We start from the raw sequence: 20,264 nt of genomic DNA on the forward strand, positions 1-20,264 counted from the left end.
AGCTATTGGAGTGACTGGTCTGGCAGATTGCCAGTTCCTGGCCACGCACGCTAGGCATGTGATGTCTATGTTTGCCATGAGTTATATAGACATGAAGAAATGCTCCGGTTGGGACGTTATTGGATATATATGATAACAACACCCTAAAGATTGATTCTCTACTAATTTTGACCAGTTTATTCGACTAGTAATATAACGTTGAAGATTTCATCCGATGTTTGCCTTCAATGCGCCGGTGTTCGGACACGTGTACTACACATGCTAGATAAAGTTGCTAATATGACATAAGTAATGGACGTCGAACAAAAAAAAAAATATATATTGTGGAACTAGGATTCCTGGCATTGCATTCTGATGAAGATATTCAACGGGAATATTTATGATGTAATTTCGTATTTCTGTTGACTCCAACATGGAGGAGTAATGTTTTGTATTTTTGACCGCCGCCTCAGATTATTGCATGGTGTGCTTTTTACTGAAGTTTTTTTTATTTTTTATCTGACACAGCGGTTGCATTAAGAACCAGTGTATCTTTAATTATATGTAAAACATGTATCTTTCATCAAAGTTTATGATGAGTATTTATGTTAGATGACGGGGCTCTAAAATTTCTCCGGATATTTGAGCCATTTCTGAACATGGCGCCAATGTAAACCAAGATTTGTGGCTATGCACATCATCGAACAAAGCATAAATGTATTGTGTAACATGATGTCATATGAGTGTCTTCTGATGAAGATGTTCAAAGGTTAGTGATTCATTTTATCTCTATTTCTGGGTTTTGTGAAAGCTATCTTTGCTGGTTAAAAAATGTCTGTGTTTTTTGGATATGGTGGTGAGCTAACATAAATATATGTTGTGTTTTCACTGTAAAACATTTTAAAAACCGGACATGTTGGCTGGATTCACAAGATGTTTATCTTTCATTTGCTGTATTGGACTTGTTAATGTGTGAAAGTAAAAAATTTCAAAAAAATATTGTTGAATTTTGTGTTCCTAATGCCTTTTCAGCGGAATGTTGGGGGGGGGGGGGGCATTCGCTAGCGGGACGAGGGTCCTAGAAAGGTTAAAAGGAACCACCAGCTTTCATATATCCTCATGTTCTGAGCAAGGAACTTAAACCTTAGCTTTCTTACATGGCACATATTGCCTTTCTACTTTCTTCTCCAACACTTTGTTTTTGCATAATTTAAACCAAATTGAAAATGTTTCATTATTTATTTGAGGCGAAATTGATTTTATTGATGTATTATATTAAGTTAAAATAAGTGTTCATTCAGTATTGTTGTAATTGTCATTATGATCGGCATCGGCTTTTTTTTGGGTCCTCCAATAATCGGTATCGGTGTTGAAAAATCATCTTCGGTCGACCTCTAATTGGTACTGCAAAAACAAACGGCAAACACACACATCGTGGCCAAATAGTGTTGACACCTCTACTACACCCACCAACCAGGATGTAGTGACAGGTATTAAGTGCTACTGTAAAAGGAGAGGTGGAAAACAGATATAGTGTGCTGCTGCAGACTAGTCATTTCACACACATATTTTCAGCTGCCGCCGACAAAGTCTGAGGTTGAACTTCAGAATCAATCAGATGTGTCACCAGCAGACTGGATCTAGTGTTGAGGGGTCAGAGTGAGACTAAAACAGAACAAAAAGCGGAACAATTTCAGGACAAACAGAACACAGACCAGACTTGCTAAATGTCAACGGAACCAAAACAAAACAGCCATGATGCGTAGGGCTGCTACAACTATTGTATAATTGTGTAACCAACAATTATGAGCAATATCCAGGAACAAAATAATCATCATAATCATCTTAATATCGTCATTTTAGGCGACGGGGATTCAAGTTCATATCAAAGTATACACGGCGTGTACAAAATATCCGGAACACCATTCCTTTTGCGCTAAGAACAGCCTCAATTCGTCGGGCATGGACTGTCGAAAGCTTCCCACAGTCTTGCCCATTCACCCTCTGAATGGAACACATAGACAATCCATGTCTCAATCATATCAAGACTTAAGAATCTATCTTTAACCTGTCTCCTCCCTTTCATCTACACAGATTGAAAGGGAGGAGACAGGTGACCTCAATAAGAGATGACAGCTTTCACCTGGACAATGTCATGGAAAGGTGTTCCTAATGTTTTGTACCCTATAGCAGTTTGTTATTTTTACATGAATTGGGTCAAGTTGGTAGCTTAATCATTTTACGAGCAAAACAGCATGGTTGGGAGAGAAGTTCCAAGCGGTCAAAACCAGAGTCCTATATTTATAACGGACACCATGTTAATGCCTTTGAGCATTTCATTTACCCATTCATGATGAGAATTTGGAATCTTGTACATAGCATTGTTTAAAATTCAGAAATTCTGTGAATTGCTATTGGTCAACATTGCACACGGGGAGCTATTATCGCTGCCATGGAACGCAGGGTCATGTAAATGCATAATAATATGCATAAACTTCAATGTCCAAACGTTTCAAATATATGGCTCTGTTAAAAACCATTTGTTTGTGAGACGGGAGTGTCACCAAAGCTGTGTCGTATTCATTAAGTATCTCGTAGGACATTTTCAAAAATACATTACAAGCGCCAAACATTTGTTCTATAAAAATCACAATTAAGACAACCATGGCCATTTGCATGACATTTAGCCTAGTGGTTATTCTAGAATTGTCACAGCCATAATGATGTGATTCAGTCAAATTAGATTTAGGCCATTTGTAGCTGTAGGATCTTTAAAATATATATATATATATATATATATATATATATATATATATATATATATATATATATATATATATATATATATATATATATATATATATATATATATATATATATACATATACATATACATATACATATACATATATATATATTTGCTTTCCAAACTTTTCTGTCTGATAACAAAATCTCCTAAAGAGTGAACTTGAATAAATTGAGGGACAAAATGAGTATTGTGTGTGAGAGAGTCAGCGGTCTCCGTGAGCAGGGAGACAGGCGGTGTCTGATATGCCAGAACGTATCCACTCTGCACTCATACGCTCATCTGATACAGACATGCATTAAAGAGGGAGCAGGAAGGGAAGGGGCTAAATCTAACTACAGCAGAGATTTATGACCCTGTCACAGTCTATTACCCCCCCAATGCAGGCTGGCTGGGTACACAACGCTCACTGCATCCATCAGCCTCCAAGCTATCTCCCTCAGCCATATGTTGCACAACGCAAAATGAACTGTTTTGTTCCGTAATGCATGGATTAAATTTCCCGCTTACCTCATAGTTTAACTTCAACAGAGATCGTCGCACTTGCAAAAAATGCTAAAACCGCTATCTGTTGACTAGTATGTACTCGCTAGATCCTACTAGATTGTTGGAGGGGGAGCTATGAAAAGTAAGAGACCACAGTTCCCTTGGTACACAAACAACACAGAAGGGGAAAGGGGGGTTGGGCAGGGGGAGTGAGGGCCTATTCAAAGAACAGCCAAACACCTTAGGACATCCCTGATCATCCTCCCCTCTTCACAGACAACAGGCTTGTTGAGCCACCTCGCAGGAGCCCATGACTCTCTGGAGTTGCTCCCTGGGGTTACGCTCGTCTCTGCTGGAACGCCACACAGCGTGACTCAGGTACTGTCTGGGCCTAATCTGACCTGATTCTACTCACTGCCAAACAGAGGTCCAAAACAGCCTGTTCTGTCTGCTGGAGTTGGTTATTATTTATTCTGAGGGGTGCAGACTAATCTCTGGGTGCGATTTGCAAACCCAAAACAGCACTGCGAGACCTGGCTCAGAGTGACTGCTGGCCTACTTCTGAGGACTTCTTAAAGCCCCTCTCTGTGTAGGGACATTGTGCCCGTTTCTCCAGTGTGTTTTTAACCAGTCCCTTTCAGCCTGCAACATTCCCAAATGAAGCAACTGGCTTCTGTCGCAACTGGAGCGTTACGCTGAATGTATTAAAACAATTCATTACTGCTGTTGTAGTTGCACATGTATTGCAGTGAATTGAAGTCGGCATCAAACAAAAGGCTGCCCAGCTAGGTAGACAGACAGCTTTGCCTGCAGGAAGCCTGAAGTGAGGACCAATTACGTACAACTGCCTACTATGTTGTTATCTACACACTCACAGTCTCTCCCCAGGGGAGGGGCTACGAGCTCTACGCCAATGGTTGGCCTACCTGGTTGTCTTGGAAACAGGAGGCCTATCAGGCTTGGGAGCAGCGGCAGTGCTGGGCTTGGTGGTAGCTGCAGAGACAGGCCGGGGAGCTGGGGAGATGAGATATGGGAAGGTGAGGAAGAGAGGGAAGGACAAAGACAGATATACAACATGAGTAAGATTATTTCACTTGAAAGACACAGCCAATGATTTACGTCATAACATTTATTTCCTGAGGAACCAGGCCAATGTATTTCTATATTTATTGCAGTCATTCCAGCGTGTCATACATCTTCAACTGAATCCATCTGGATGTGCTGTATGCCAACCTTCACAGTACAAAACAGTACAATGTCATACTTTGCCTCAGGGAAAATGTACATTTGCTGTGTACAGAAGACAATTGGCAACTGATGACAAATGCAAGGCTTTGGGTAGCTTTCAGTGACTGAAAATTACTGGTCCTAAATGTTTGCCTACCTGTGGGCTTCTTAGCAGCGGTGGTGGTGGCTTTGACACCATTAGTTGGCGCCGCAGGTGTCTTCTTTGCTGCTGTTCCTGTGGTGGCCTTCACCCCGTTGGTGGCAGCAGGAGCCGACGTAGGGCGGGTGGTGCCCGCTGGCTTCTTCTCACCAACCTTGGCGCTGGTCTTAGTGGTAGTGGCAACAGCTGTGCCTACGGGACTCTTGGGCGTGGTCTTCTCTGGGGCTCCAGTGGTCGTCTTCTTGGCCACTCCGTTGGCATGTGGCTTGGAAACCCCGTTGGTCAGTCGACTCTGGGCGGTGTTGGGTCGAGACCCTGGTCCGGTCGTGGTCTTAATTGTGGCGGTGGTCCCAGGCTTCGTCTTAGCAGCGGGGGCCTTGGTCTTGGCTTTCGGGTCTGCTGCAGCCTTGCTGTTCCCCATCTTGGTGGGGGCCACCTGGGCTGGCTCTGGATGAGGCTCTCCCTGCCCCATCTCTCCCTGCTGGCCAACTCCCTCCGTCTGAGGTGCCGGCGCAGCCTGGTTAGGCTCCTCTCCCATCGCAACTGGCTCGTTTACCGGATCGGCGTCCAGTGCTTCCATTGGCTCCATCGCTGCTGTGGCAACCCCATCCGGTTTCATCTCCCCTCAGTCCTGGCTGTCCGTCTCTACAGAGGAGGGCTGGAGAGCTTGAGACTGAAGATGGTGATTGCACTCAGGCGATGGTGGAGTCTGATCTGGCAAAGAGAAGAGAATAGTATCGTCAGGCTGTAACAAGACTGGACATGCATGACACTGAGCCTTCAGATCAGCAGACAGGCCACAGAGGGATCAGATAAAGGCTTTCCTACAGACAAACACTACATACGGCGTATGCAGAAATATTGTTTTGAAAGTAGAGAAAATGTGTTTAAGGTCAATGATCCGAACAGATTAGGAGCAGACAGAACAGGATGTGCCATTCTGCAGAGAGCTTCATTGCTAAAAAACCCTGGAGGGAACTCTCTCTCACACATGATACATGTGTGACAATATATTCTGGGGGAAGAGATAGGGGCGAAACTATAAAAAAATGATGTAGACACATTCTAATCTAAGTACAAACTCAAGGAAAAACAGAGAGCTAGCAAATCTTGTTTTTAAACATTAACAAGCCAGAGAATGCACTTGAGTGCATTATATCCTAGGTCTACATACAGAATAGGCATCAGACCCACTAGTCTGGAACACAAGCCTTCCTTCAACTGAAGCGAGGGGAATAGCAAAAACCCCTTCCACTCCTAACAAACCGAGTCAGAAGGCGCTCTCTCTACAACATGCTCTAGTTCATCAGACAAGACCGCAAAGCTAAGGAACCACACGCCACTCAGATGTGGTGAACCAAACCACTAACAATGGAGATGTAAAGGTCACGCTGGGGGGAAAAGACATGCATGTCAAGCATGTAAACAATGCCATAAGCACTGACTAGGAGGCAGTCTCGCTGGGGAAGTACCATAAACACAGATGCTTTGCTGTCAGGGTGGAGAGGTAAGGCCTGCAGTGTGGAGCAGAGGCCTAATAACAGGGAAACGTAAAGAGTCAGTTGTCTGACAGGACAGGAGACTTGGCTCCACGGTGAAGCAACACTGACGTAGAGGAAGTGGCTTGGCCTGAGGAGTATGGGAACAGGAGGGGATACAGTCTGCAAAGCTTGGAACGACAGTGCGCTGCTCAGACTCCAGAAGGCCTCTCCACTTCCGCTCAGCCCCTCTCTCCCCCATACCCAGATGCTGCTGCTCCCCCTCCTTTCTAGAGGAGAGTCTTTATACTGTCAGCTTCCTGGAACCACTCCCCACACAGCCCCCCTTTCTCTCTGCTCTCATCTCTTACTCATCCTCTAAAACTAAATACGTTACTGTGCCTTCCTTCGTTCCCCTGCCAAACCTCCCATTTTCTCCAAGCCTTTTCCTCAACTTCCCCCACCCCTGCACTCTCTCTACCCCTCTGTTCTCTGTTTGCGTTCACACAGATGGCCTGAGCAGCTGAGCAAGGCCAGAGGGGAAGAGAGAGAGAGGGAAAAGCCCTCGGGAGAAAATCCATACCGCAAGTAGCACACACACACACACACAGTGACAGACCTCAGACAACACAGTGACAGTGAGAGGGGGAGGAAAGAGCCCTGCCAGAGCACACAGGGCAATCAGATTAATTGAGTGACACACCAGTCACATTTGGAGTGAGGTGTCTGTTGGATGCAAGTGAAAGCAACAGCAACCGTGCTTCACACATGTACATGTTAGGCTCAGTCCAACAGAGATGCTCTGTTCAAGAGCACCAAGTCCTCACGCCATGCTGCTCTGCCTATAATAGAGCTCTACACTAACAGACGCCTGCCCTGACTCCAACCCTTCAAAAAGAAAACCAACAACAAAATCCAACTGCAGATTGACACCAGGGACTCACACGTCAATAGCCCTGACAACTCAACTAGAAAAAATAAAGTCAAATCCTATCGGTGCCTTGCTCCCTCTACCTCCCCTTCCTGTGTTCTGAACGGTTCTATTCCTGCAGTTTCTGAACAGCCAGACTGTGCTTTTCCCAGCTCTGCTCTGCTGTGGTGATAAATCTCCAGCCCTCAGCCAGAGGCGCGCTGCTCTGCTCTTTTTCCTCCAGTTGGGAGATTACACAGCTCTAGTCTAAGGCCCTCGCCCCGTCTACATCACCCTATGTAGTAGGGAACATACAACCACGCCCAATGATACATGTGTTGGCACTGGCAATATTTTGACTGACTTTGGACAACCCTGCAATGTTGTAGTTGTCTTTGGATCCTCTTTGCAGTCATATGCTTGATTAGAGATGGATGATGTTAGGATTCCCTGTTCGTAAAACATCTCAAGCTGATTCTCCACAGATGGTAGTGTGTTAGATATACTTTGTTCATTGGAGTGGGATATCAGAAGCTGTCGGCTGCTAAACGGCTAGAGGATGTGAGTTGTAGCCTAGATAGAAGATGACAAGGGTCAACCAGCTGCATCACAACCCCAAGGACGCTCACCACCCCCCAAGAGGAGAGGAACAACTTCCTGTCCATGTTGTCTGGAGGACTCATCGTTATTTAGGGAAGCAATAAAGAGAGGAAGAGGAGTCCAGACATATGTTGTTACTGTCATGTAGAGTTGCATGTTTTTATTTATACATCCTTAGCTGAGGTTCAGAAAGATAAATACGTTATCGTTTTTTTATTTAAAAAAATAAATAATTTAAAATGTCCTTTGGACAGTGATGGTTTCGATATCTTCCCAAACAGCCGCTCCATCTTATCAAACTGCATCTCACATAACATTCTCTACAAGCCTCACCGATGAGCAACACAGATACAGAGAACAAACACACAGGTCATGAAATACTACGCACACACACCACCAAGGGCAGGGGTTCACTGTCATGTCAAGGACAAACCAAACAATAGGATGAACACACACACACACCTTTATCTCATTATTGTTCATCAATCATGGACAAGACGCTTAATGCACTTCAGCAGCTGACGATAGAAAATCAGCTGGGCAAAGTATGATCATCCTCCATGAGCCATATTCAATGTAAACTAACCTGCCCCTGTGTGTCTCAGACACTTACAGGCCTATACTGATATCTGGCAGGCCTCCAACAGCACAATGACAGTCTACACCGGCCAAACCCGGATGACGCTGGGCCAATTGTGCACCGCTATATGGGACTCCCGATCACGGACGATAATCAGGTCATGAGCATATTCTAATGGTAATCGTCACTTTGACCTCCGTTTAAAAAACTGTGCAGAGTCTCAGTGTGTACACCTATACAAGCCTTTGTGTGTGTATGGCTGTGTTTTGGGGCATTAGGTCAATTTGTTTGATAAAACGATCAACAAAAACCTATTGGCGTAAATTATACATGTTCAATTCCCAATTAATGTCCCCAGCAGGAGTGGGTGGGCTAAATGCTAACTTAATGTCATCTCTCCTGGTGGCCTGTGTGTGCAAGTCTAATCAGGGCCTCCCTTTGCCAGGAACAAGAGCCTGGCTACTGAAAATCACAGCGGTCAACGGCACTTATGAATAGCTAGCAATGGCAACCGCCACCGCTTTCCTAGTACACTGCTGTGTGTACATACATTCTCTGTGCCTGCATGTCCCCCAGGGTCAGCTGTAAATAGCCTTCAATGGGAGGATTGTAGCAGAAGGAAGCCGGGGCAAGCGAACAGGAGATCAGTTTAGTGTGCTTTTCCTAACGCTTCCGTAACCTTCCCTTAATGCCTAACGATAGAATTGATAACCGTGGCACCAGAGAGAGGATTCAAGAGTTAACGGTCGGGAGTCTGGTTTGAAGAGGCCAGTTTAACGGCCTCTGAAACCAGAAACACACATTCATCACCACATGCTGCAAACACTGGGATCCGGTGTCTTTACTCCTCGGCCAGTGTTAAGACGCCCTGGTGCCTGTGTTGACGGTACATCTCTCAGTTTAATGTTGAGACTGTGTGGCGTCGTCATCTAGAAACCACTGCTCTTATTCAACACCGCTGAGGTAAGTTCCACAAGGTTTCTGTTCGAAGCAAACATGTTCATTTCAGTTAAGATTTGAAATGAACATTCCAATATGTTACAGTGAACATTAATGTTTGAGGCACCACGCGCTGGCATAGGGCCAGAGGTAAACTCTAAAACAGACACCCTGCAGCATTCCACTATTCCTCTGAGGGAGGACAGGCATACACACCAGACATGGTGCGTTGAGGATCAGAACACATGAAACATTCTGTTGAATGATGCAGCATTGAGTCCACAAGCAAGTCTGGGGAATTGAAACAGTAGCAGCTGAAACCAGAATTGGTGGTACTACCAGTCTTAGACAAGATACACAAAGAATAAAAGAGAAGGTTAGACCCATGGCAACAATTTAATTTGGGGTTGGTGCAGATGCTTCTGATACAAAAGAAGAGAAGGGAAACAGAGCAGTGCTAGAGGGCGCTACAAAGAGGGCCTAAAACAGAAACTTACAGCACCGCCCCCAAAAGCTAAAATTCCCCCCCATTAACACACTCCATCATGTATCATCTCAGAGGGAAATCTTGGCACTAAACCCTGAACAGCTGCTGTGCATTACTAATATAATTCATTTCAAAGTACAATTAATACATTGTGGAAAATTACAAATCTGCAAGTGTGATTAAATGTCATTCAGGAACTTACAATAGATCACATCCAAAAACACATGCTATCCGAGGCTTCATGAGCATCATCATCATCATAAAAGCATTACATAACACCATACTCATCATCATAGTCCCTTTCAGCGACTACCGTACACACCAGTTCATCTCTCCACTCAATCAGCAGGAAGCTTTCCCTGCATGGTACCGTCCCTCACTCTGCTTTAATAGAAACCATTATACACTTCTGTAGCCTTGGGGCAGCTATCTACAACAGAACCCAAGAGCCTGATTGTTGCTGTGCGCTGCCCAGCTAAGAAAGGGGAGCACAAAAGACGCATGACACCGTCCCAGCTGAGTCAGTGTGCTGCCTTCATCACCCTGACACTAATCGCACATTCCCAAACAGGCCCGGCCAAAGGTCAGGAAGCCGCTCCTGCCCCACACACAAACAAACCTCTTCAAACAAAGTTGACTCCTCTCTACAGAATTCCTTCCCTGGACACGGTGTAGGAGGGAGACGAGAAGGGATTGTGAGGCCCTTCTCGGATGGTGACGTCAGGACATGCCCGACAAATGAGGCTATGGACACTTAACTGCCCAGACAGGATCCAAATCAGTTGCTTTCTGCTCGGTCTCATGGGCTATAGCCTACAATGCAGCATGGTTTCAACCTTATGATTTCCATTGACAACTCAATGGTCTTGGCAACAGACTTTGGACACAGTAAACTCAGTTCAGGAATATGCTTTTCTCTTGTTCACTGGTCTGCTGCCTGTGTCAGTCAAGGCAACATCTTGTGTGACAGACACCTGAATCACAGAACCATGTGATGTGACAGACTGTAATCCCTGTGCTCTAAAGAAGCCAAAAGCAGATTTAGAGTCTGTACCGCCATGCACGACTGGTAGAGATTTCAAGTGAGAGAAGGGTACTATCTACATCACATGCCTTTACTCCTGGACCCATCCGGTGAATATGCTAGCCCCAAACACACCACCCCCACTTTACCAGCGTGTGTCACCCATCTCCCAGCCTCAGGAGACTCGGCCCCCCGGGGACAGGGAGATTAACACATGACAGAGCTTGTTAACCCTGGACAAAGAGATTTGCTAATCCTGTACGATCAGGCCGACTGTCCTCCAGCGCCGGCCCCGACTACCCACAGAGACAGAGAGCGCCCAGGACAGAGGCCTAGTGTGTCCCAGAAACCAAACAAAAAGACCTGGCTCCATCACAACAATGGAGAGATGGAGCCGACAACAAACAAGGTCCCAACAGTGCACGGTCTAGCTACAGTAGACCGCTGAGAGGAACAGCGGGGTGGGTGTGATCTTGACCATGCCGATATTGATCGTGGGGGAGAAAGTGAGGATGTTGGCTACTCATAGCTGAGAAGCGTCAGTGCATTAGAGAGGCAGACAGGGACCTGTTCCACTGATGGGGTCCCTTGCCTGGGGGTTAGCCACCAATGAGGCTGGTGTGGAGGGACTGAAGGAGAGGGTAATGTGTAACTTGAAGAGCAGGTCCTTCTCCATAATGGGCAGTGTGCCCACTGACAGACTCCACTCAGGGGGTAAATGACATTAGGCCAGATAGAGCCAGCTGGTGGGTTGGATCGATGACACCAGATAGGACAGAGAGGAACAAGGCAGGCATCTGGATGGGACAGCAAAACATACCCTTGAGGCTCCAGCTCTCTAGCAGCCACTAACTACTGGAACTGACTCTGGCCATAAGAGGATTATGTCCTCCTGTTTGAAGCGGAGCAGGCACGTTCCAGATGGAATCTGATCCCTCGCAGGTTGTCAACACCACCAGGGCTAACCAGGGCTTTTCAACAAAATAACAGCTGGGCTAACACCACATAAAACTGTACCTAGCCTTTACCCAGAAATTGACATGGCATTTGGGGCTTGGGTCAAAAGGCTTCTTAAATAGAAATTACAGAACAATAGCATTTCAAATGACTCAAAACATCTGACAAATCTCCCCCCTGTCAACTCTCATAAATGTAGCCATAATTCTGTCATCGGGAACTTTTGGCATGCATGTCATGCCAGACTGGCCCATGGTGTAGACAGGCTGCCACAGCACTGACATAATGCTGAATGCATTGGGCATTTACTTTTGTCATGCACAAAGTATATATCCTAACAGACTTGCCAAAATTATAGTTTGTTAACAAGAAATGTGTGGAGTGGTTGAAAAATGAGTTAATGACTCCAACTTAAGTGTATGTAAACGTCTGACTTCTGTAATTGATTGGACATGATTTAGAAAGGCACACCTGTCTATATAAGGTCAGAGCAAAAACCGGAGGAATTGTCCGTTGAGGTCCGAGACAGGATTCTGTCGAGACACAGATCTGCGGGAGGGTACCAGAAAATGTCTGAAGCATTGAAGGTCCAAGAACAGTGGCCTCAATCATTCTTAAATAGAAAAATATTGGAACCACCAAACTGAGCAATAGGGAGAGAAGGGCCTTGATCAGGAAGAACCCAATGGTCGCTCTGACAGAGTTCCAGAGTTACTCTGTGGAGATGGTTGTGCTTCTGGAAGGTTCTCCCATTTCTGCAGCACTCCACCAATCACGCTGTTATGGTAGAGTGGCCAGACAGAAGCCACTCCTCAGTAAAATGCACGACAGCCCGCTTGGAGTTTGCCAGAAGGCACTTAAAGGACACTCAGACCAGTGAAACAAGATTCTCTGGTCTGGTGAAACCAAGATTGAACTCTTTGGCCTGAACGCCAAGCGTCACATCTGGAGGAAACCTGGGACCACCCCTATGGTGAAGCATGGAGGTGGCAGCAGCATGCTGTGGGGATGTTTCTCAGCGGCAGGGACTGGGAGACTTGTCAGTATCGAGGGAAAGATGGAGAAAAGTACAGAGAGATCCTTGATGAATACATGCTACAGAGCTCTCAGGACCTCAGACTGGGGCGAAGGTTCACCTTCCAACAGGACAACATCCCTAAGCACACAGCCTTGAATGAGATTGAACATTTCTGGAAACACCTGAAAATAGCTGTCCAACCTGAGAGCTTGAGAGGATCTGCAGAAAAGAAATGGGAGAAACTACCCAAATACAGGTGTGCCAAGTTTGTAGCGGCATACGCAAGAAGACTCGAGGCTGTAATTGCTGCCAAAGGTGCTTCAACAAAGTACTGAGTAAAGGGTCTAAATACTTATGTATATGTGATATTTAATAGATTAGCAAACATTTCTATAAACCTGTTTTTGCTTTGTCATTATGGGGTATTGTGTGTAAATTGAGGGGGGGAAATAAAGATTTAATCCATATTAGAATAAGGCTGTAATGTAAAAGAAAAGTGGAAAAAGTCAAGGGGTCTGAATAGTTTCCAAATGCACTATATCAGCTACAGGTGGCAGAATGATGCTCAATCACTAGAAACTAGTGATGCACCGATGACATTTCTGACTGATATCCAATATTTTCCTTGACAAAAGAAACAATACTAAAAATTTCTGCGGCCTTTTAAGCATTCTAGTACAGTTAAATAGTTAACACACACAGCGGTCTGAAGGCACTGCATCTGAAGGCACTGCGTCACTACAGTCCCTGGTTCTAATCCAGGCTGTATCACATCTGGTCGTGATTGGGAGTCCCATAGGGCGGCGCACAATTGGCCCAGTATTGTCCGGGTTTGGACGGGGTAGGCCGTCATTGTAAATAATAATTTGTTCTTAACGGACTTTCCTAGTTAAATAAAAGGTTACACACACACCAAAAAGTTATTTTGTTGGCATTTACGTAAGTCCCGATTACCAGTAAAACATAATTAAAAACTATTTTTCACTAACTTGCTGTGCTGTTTCGTTATTCATTCTCAACCAGGATTCCTATGGAACGCCGTTTAGGTCTTTGCGTGTCAAAAAAGATATGTCAAATAACACTATTTGACGTGTCAAATAAGCTTGTTGACCAATCAGGACCTAAATATGACTGCACGTCACAAATTAACGTGTGAATATTTTTTGTTGTTGTAATTATTACAACATCTCTCGTATTTCATGTCACAACGATTCATCGATACGTATGCTACGATGCTGGTAAAGTTGTCTCGCACACGTACAGTGCTGGCATTAAAAAAAGCTAGCTAACTCATGGATGCAAACATGTTCTTCACAAAAAACATAGCAAAACGACAATGTTTCAGTAGCTATAGTTAGCTAACTATATATCTAGATGTCATCATCTAAAATAACCCTAATTTATAAGACAGTTCTTAATTGATTAATGGGGGTCCGACATATCTATGTGAAGCTAGCCACAATAAGGACTAGTCACAATAGTAAACTTTGCGTTAGCCGTCAAAATAAAAGTGTCATTGACAGTGATGCAAATTAATACAAATAGTAGAATTATGCCATTATTGAATAGATCATGCTAAATGAGGTTGGAATGTTTTATAAGTTCAACAAAAGACAACGTTAATTTGACAAATCTGTTGAAATCAAACTGGATGCATTATACTTTAGAATTGCATTGGGGACATACTTATTTCACTGTACAGCCTTACCCCATGTCATTGATCCACAATCCACAGGTATCAGCCTACCCAGTGACACCCAGAGAATATTAGCGTCATAGCTCTTATTGTGGGACTCTGAAAAAACTGAATTGAGCCACATTCATTGTCAACCTATGTGTATTAAACACTATTTCTGTGGAAAAACAATACTGTGTGGATGTTTGAGTCTGATAACTCTGAGGAAGACTTTGGGAAAAAGTATCTTGGGTGTTGAGTAGACTGATACCCCATTCCATTGATCCCCAATCCTTAGGTAAAGCTGTACAGTGCAACATGAATGTCAATACACACAATAGGCTGACTGGGGAGGTGATTTCTCACAGTCCCGCGATAAGAGATACAATGCTAACATTTGCATAAACTCTTCACAGTTGTGTTCTGTGGGTGTCACCGAATAGACTGATAACCTATTTCATTGATTCACATTCCAACCTTGTTTAACATTATGTAGTCTAAATATGGCATGATTCCACCAATTGTACCCTCATGCATCACTTTTAAAATAGACACTTTTATTTTGAAGACAACCTGCAAATGCCACTATTGTGCCTAATCCATATTGTGGCTATCTTCACAACACATAACCCGGTCCGGTCTAGCCTCACTAGCCAGATGAAGCTAGCTGGCCGTTTATAACCCTGTTGCCCAAAGCTAACGTTAAGTAGCTGGCTAGCTATTTATTTTCATGAACTGAAGTTCAATATGCGACCAACAAGTGGCTACCTATCTAATACTTACAAGAATTCCTAAATCCTTGCTAAGAACAATGAAAATGACTGCAGTTTCTAATGGTCATTGTTTTCAAGCTGGTTGTATTGGTGCTAGGTACCAAGCCAAAGCTAGCTACCCCAGAAGTTGCGGTCTAACAAATAATGCTTTATTACCAATGCGGTTTTGTAAATACATCGTTCATGGTCGGTATACTTTCTTGTTCAGCTTTGACAGTGCTACTGATAGTAGTGGTGGCACTTGGCTTGCGCGTGCAAATTCAGAACACGCAACATTCTATAATAGAACTGTGTTATTTGACCTGCATCTTTTTTTGACACGCAAAGACCCTAATGGCGGTCCATTGTATGTCGTGAAGCTAATACCAGTGACGCTTTTACTGTGCAACTCCAATAGGGCAACATCTGAAAAATAGCGCACTTGGTAGTGTGTACCAGTGCTCAACCAGTCAGTGAAAGTCAACATCACCCACGACAGAGAACGGTTGATTGTCATGGGCAATGAATTCCATTATCCTGGTGTTAATGAATTTGGCCTTTGAGTTTACTCTTTCAAATGACTGCTCGATCCACACAGCATACATTGTGGGCTAGGTTAGGAATGCTGTGTTGCAAGTCTAGCGCAAAATTTTATGTGGCGTATGCACGTCAGCTTGGACATCGATTTTGCACATAGCCGTTAAACTAGACATCGGGCCGATACCGATGTTGGCACTTTCAGCTAATATCGGCCGATTCTGATAAGTTTACCTATATATCATGCATCCCTTCTAGAAACCAGCAAGCCTTTAGTTTCTGACAGTATTAAAAATAATTTCCATGTTGAGTAGACGTGATGCCATAATCGCAGCCTTGCAGCGACCACAGCAATCCAGGCAAAATTCTGAAAGTGGTGAGGTAGGCATAGCAACAGGGCTCTGAACCATGTCCATTATCCAGCGTCCCGCTGGAAGAATTCAAAGCCTCAACACAGAAAATGAATTACTGCAGCTGCTGGCATATATACCCTCAAAACTGTGCAGCAACTGTCAGGACTGACAACTGTGATACCACTGAGGCAGCTATCTTGGCTGGACCAATGTCCGTTGGAGAATTATTGTGACGACCATTGCAAACAATGGAGTGGCACTACAGAAAGCACTACTACAGTCCCAAGTCTGTGGATAAAATAATCTCACGACTGCAGGCCAGTTGCCAGCTGACTTTATTCATAAGCGATGGTGACAAAGTGCCAAAGGTCATACAGTTCAGGCTGAACTGTTCAGCCCACTGATCAATAAAAGCACTAGCGACAGCGTCCAAGATGCATCCGGTTTAATCTGACTTCTATATGGGGCCGTCTATGGGAATTGTCTTTCTGGGCCGGACATCAGTTAAACTGCAGTACCGACGCAAGGTAGGTGCAGTCGAAAGCATGCTTCCAGACCGGAACCCTGGCCCTTGGTTCAGCCTGAGAGGGATCTGGTGAGTAGGAGACCAGTCCAGGGCAGGCAGAGGACACACCAATTTGAATATTTACAGTTAGGGACCTCACTGAATCAACCTATTAAGCCTACTACGCATGAGGGCAAGCCAAGGCACAAATTACTGTAGGCGATCTCCCCGACAGCCCATGGCATAGGTCAGAGGAAGGGCAGAGCAAAGAGAACTGTCGGTCATAAAATCCCCCCAGAATGCTACGGTATGAATTCCACATGGAATTGCATCTCTTCTGATCGTAGACATCTAAGCCCTCCTTTGGCCAACTGTTTCAGCAGGCTTACTAAAACATGTGCATGGCATTATAGGAGAAACTTAAAATAGGCGTGAGATAACCAAAATGCCATCGGAGACATATGAGTGGAGGAGGAATCCATATTCAGCCTATTGTAAAAGTGAGGTGGGCAAGGGGAATTTGGTACCAAATGTCACAATGCTGGCACATTGGTTGAAAGTACAAAACGAACACTTTTGCGAAAACAAGATAACGGATATTTAACACAAAATCTGTCTTATCAGTAGATATGACAGATTTTTTTTTAAATGTAAAATGATAAAACAGGATCTTTATTTAATTTCACATGAATGCATTAGTCCCATGTCTGAGCGTGTCTCTATCCCTCTGCCTCATTCACTTGCTTGCTTTGTGAGTCAGCCATCACTCATTAATACACCAGAGGGTTGACTAACATGTTGGAGCCTCTCTAAGCCAGACAAGGCCATGCCCGAAAAGTGCTCACATTAATCACCCTGGGATGCAATTTATTCCCAAGTGGCATCAATATCTCATGGCAGATCATTGCTGAATATTTACCTACCCATGCCCACTGCCCCACCATATATCGCTCATTGTCAGCCGAACATCAGGGGCAGAGGTTAGGCCTGTGGGCCATCTATAATGATTAGTTGTAACTGTATATGGTACCTGCACGTTGAGGGTTTTGGAGACTAACGTTATTCACCCTTGTTATTTTGGAGAGAAGAGTGTCTTCTAGTTGCATAACATTAACACAAGCAAAAAATAGCTCCAAGTTCATTGCCTGAAGCCACAATGTTAGCCTATATGATACAGTTTGAACAAAGTGTTTTATTGAATTGAGAGTACAGTACTTGTCATGACTCACGTTCTAATAATCCTGAGAATTGGGTGAGCCTTCAAAGACCTCTCAACCTAATAAAGTATAGCACTTACGCCATCCTACAAAAGTAGCCTATGCCATGTTCGCTGATTAATGCAAAAGACTAACAGAATTAGCCTAAATTACCAAACATATCGCCTGGGGGCAAAGAACGAAGCCGTTCTCACTAGAGAGCACTTGGCCGCACAGAACAATAGGCGTCAGTCATGAAGGATGAAGAGCCTGAGAGAACTAAAGTAAATATAATTAAGTGAATACGTCGAATTGCTTTTGAAAAGGCAAATAATCTAAATGATTACACACCGATCCTTTCACAAAAGGCTGTTATTTAAGCCAGTTCATTCGTCGGTTAGCTAAATAGCTGGTGATCAATTTCAGCCACCACACAGGGCTGCCACCGCCCCATCACCCCCTCCCAATTGCAATCGAATTCAGAATCTAGACATCCTCTATGGCGAGCCGCGTGAGCCACTCACTGGCAGAAGGAAAATGCAACGATTCCCTTGCTCCTATACTCGTTCTTGTGCGACCCAACAGACTCGCGTGGATAGTTCAGTTAGCAAGTAGCCTATTTAGTTAGCTAGCATTTCAACAAGGCTTATTTGTATGGCGCGGTTTCCAATTCAAGTTGACGTTCATGTCATGAATCTTGCCCTCGAGGCATAACTGGGCGATTTCCGCTAGATGAACCAGCTACAAAGTCAAAATTGGCCTTATTTTAAACAATCACGAAAACAAAAAAACGTGCTTTGGTCTTAAATTAAAGTTGGGCATTAGGGTTAGCAGCGTGGTTAAGGTTAGGTTTAAAATCAGATGTTATGACTGTGGTTGTGCCAGCTAGTGACCACTCTGCAGACCTGCCTCCAGAACAAGATTCATGACGAAAAATGTTAACCTGCGTTTCCAATAGGAATTCGTGAATTGCACTCGCAATGTCGACAAAGACATTCACCCACTAGCTATATGATGTTTCACACATTCTACCCAGACTAACTACCAAACACTAAATATAAAGATCTAATATTTTAGGAGACGAAACACATTTGTTAGAGCATCACATCGTAACTTGCATTTTATATTTTGTGATTTAAGTAAGTTTAGTTGCACAGCTAGCTAGCATGCTAACGCTCAAACAGTCTCTAGACTTACCAACGCAGTGTAGCTAGCTATAGCTTGATATCCAGCTATGCCCAGTGTTTGACAATATCCTCCGAATCCTTTCAGAATACAAAGTGTAACAAATTAGAAAATGAAACCGAACAAGATGAGAAACAGGCCAAAGTACAGCAGCCAGATTACCAATACACTTCTGTCGACTGCCGTTTCCAGAAGTGATGCACGTCCCTTCCAAAGAAAGAAAAACGATTTGCAGTCCACGCACACACTCTCTACTGGCCGGGACGGATGGACAGGCGGAGAGGGTTTTACCACGGCATTGCGCGCGGGGGTGAAATTGAAAGGGATGAATAGCCAAGTAACTCGACTTTCTCCATCTCACGACCAATCACTACCCCGGCTGGGATTTATTCAAATGAGGAATGATGTCATCTCTCAAGTCACCCTACTTTCTTTCTTCCCATCCTTCCCAAGTTGCACCGGTTGTCTCCCCCTTCCAGTATCCCTCTACCAGTTTTCCCGCGTCCCCTCCCTCCATGCCCGACTCCACGCTCATCCTGCACACACCTCCTGCAGTTTCTTTTCAACGGTGCATTCTCTCCACACAATGAATTCTCCATTGGTTCTGGACCACTGAATGCTGAGATTTCAGCCACAAAGGGTACCACAGCATAGTCTGTCATATTTAGATTTTCTACAGGTCTACTGCCATTTAGGTACTACCATATTATTCTAATATGGTAATGAAACAAACATCTTTATCTGTTCTACAAGGACTAAAAATGTCCTGCTGCACAAACATAATGAATATTGATTACCACTCATGCTAAAATGTTTCAAAGTTAAAGAATCAGGTAATATAATCATATCCATAAACATCTTCACAGAGATATTGATAACACTAGGTTTATTGCAGTGGCACATTCTTAATTGTAAGGACAAGATATTGAATCGGTTGTAGACAAGCCTCCACACTGACAAGACCAAACATGTTTGACCTGTCAAAGAGGCTGTCAGGAGAATCACCAGTGCATAAAGACACAATTTTATGTCAGATTGTAACAGAGCCAGAGACATGGTGGAATCGAAGGGGACAGAAACCAGATGAAGAGGGAATAGAAACAGAGGAAGGTTGAAAGAGCTGCCGCTATCTGTACAGTGTTTTTCCCCCAGACACAATTGTCTCCCTCTACTGATTGTGGGCGTTTTTTCATAGGCTTTGTCTGTGTATGCCGCTCCTGTCTTCACACCAGACTTCTGAGACAGTCTCGGTGGGCATGCTGCCTGTCCGTCTGCACTGCTGCTGTTCAGCTCTCCCAGTGAAGCCAACAGCTGTCTACATGAGCCAGGCTTTTGTGCCGGGGTATGCACTGGCTAGGCAGCATTGTGCTTCACATTGTGTCCCCTTCAGCTCTCACCCTATGGAATTCA

General features: G+C 44.3%; 1 protein-coding gene across 2 annotated transcripts in view; it reads right to left on the bottom strand.

The window, feature by feature from the left end:
* The window catches only part of LOC129833349 (mucin-17-like), a 30,652-nt gene extending 11,310 nt beyond the window's left edge, over positions 1 to 19,342 (bottom strand). The window contains exons 1-4 of one of the 2 annotated variants that reach the window (XM_055897882.1): positions 19,017 to 19,342; positions 18,867 to 18,934; positions 4,656 to 5,372; positions 4,198 to 4,285 (exon numbers count right to left, since the gene is read on the bottom strand). In XM_055897882.1, the coding sequence (XP_055753857.1) occupies positions 4,198 to 4,285; positions 4,656 to 5,277 (710 nt within the window). In that variant the 5' untranslated portion in view covers positions 5,278 to 5,372; positions 18,867 to 18,934; positions 19,017 to 19,342. Of the gene's footprint in view, positions 1 to 4,197; positions 4,286 to 4,655; positions 5,373 to 18,866 lie in introns of both variants that reach the window. The other variant, XM_055897881.1, reaches the window with a different exon arrangement.
* Positions 19,343 to 20,264: the final 922 nt, after the last annotated feature.

Source organism: Salvelinus fontinalis, chromosome 34 (assembly GCF_029448725.1).
Source record: "Salvelinus fontinalis isolate EN_2023a chromosome 34, ASM2944872v1, whole genome shotgun sequence".
Lineage (NCBI taxonomy): Eukaryota > Metazoa > Chordata > Actinopteri > Salmoniformes > Salmonidae > Salvelinus > Salvelinus fontinalis.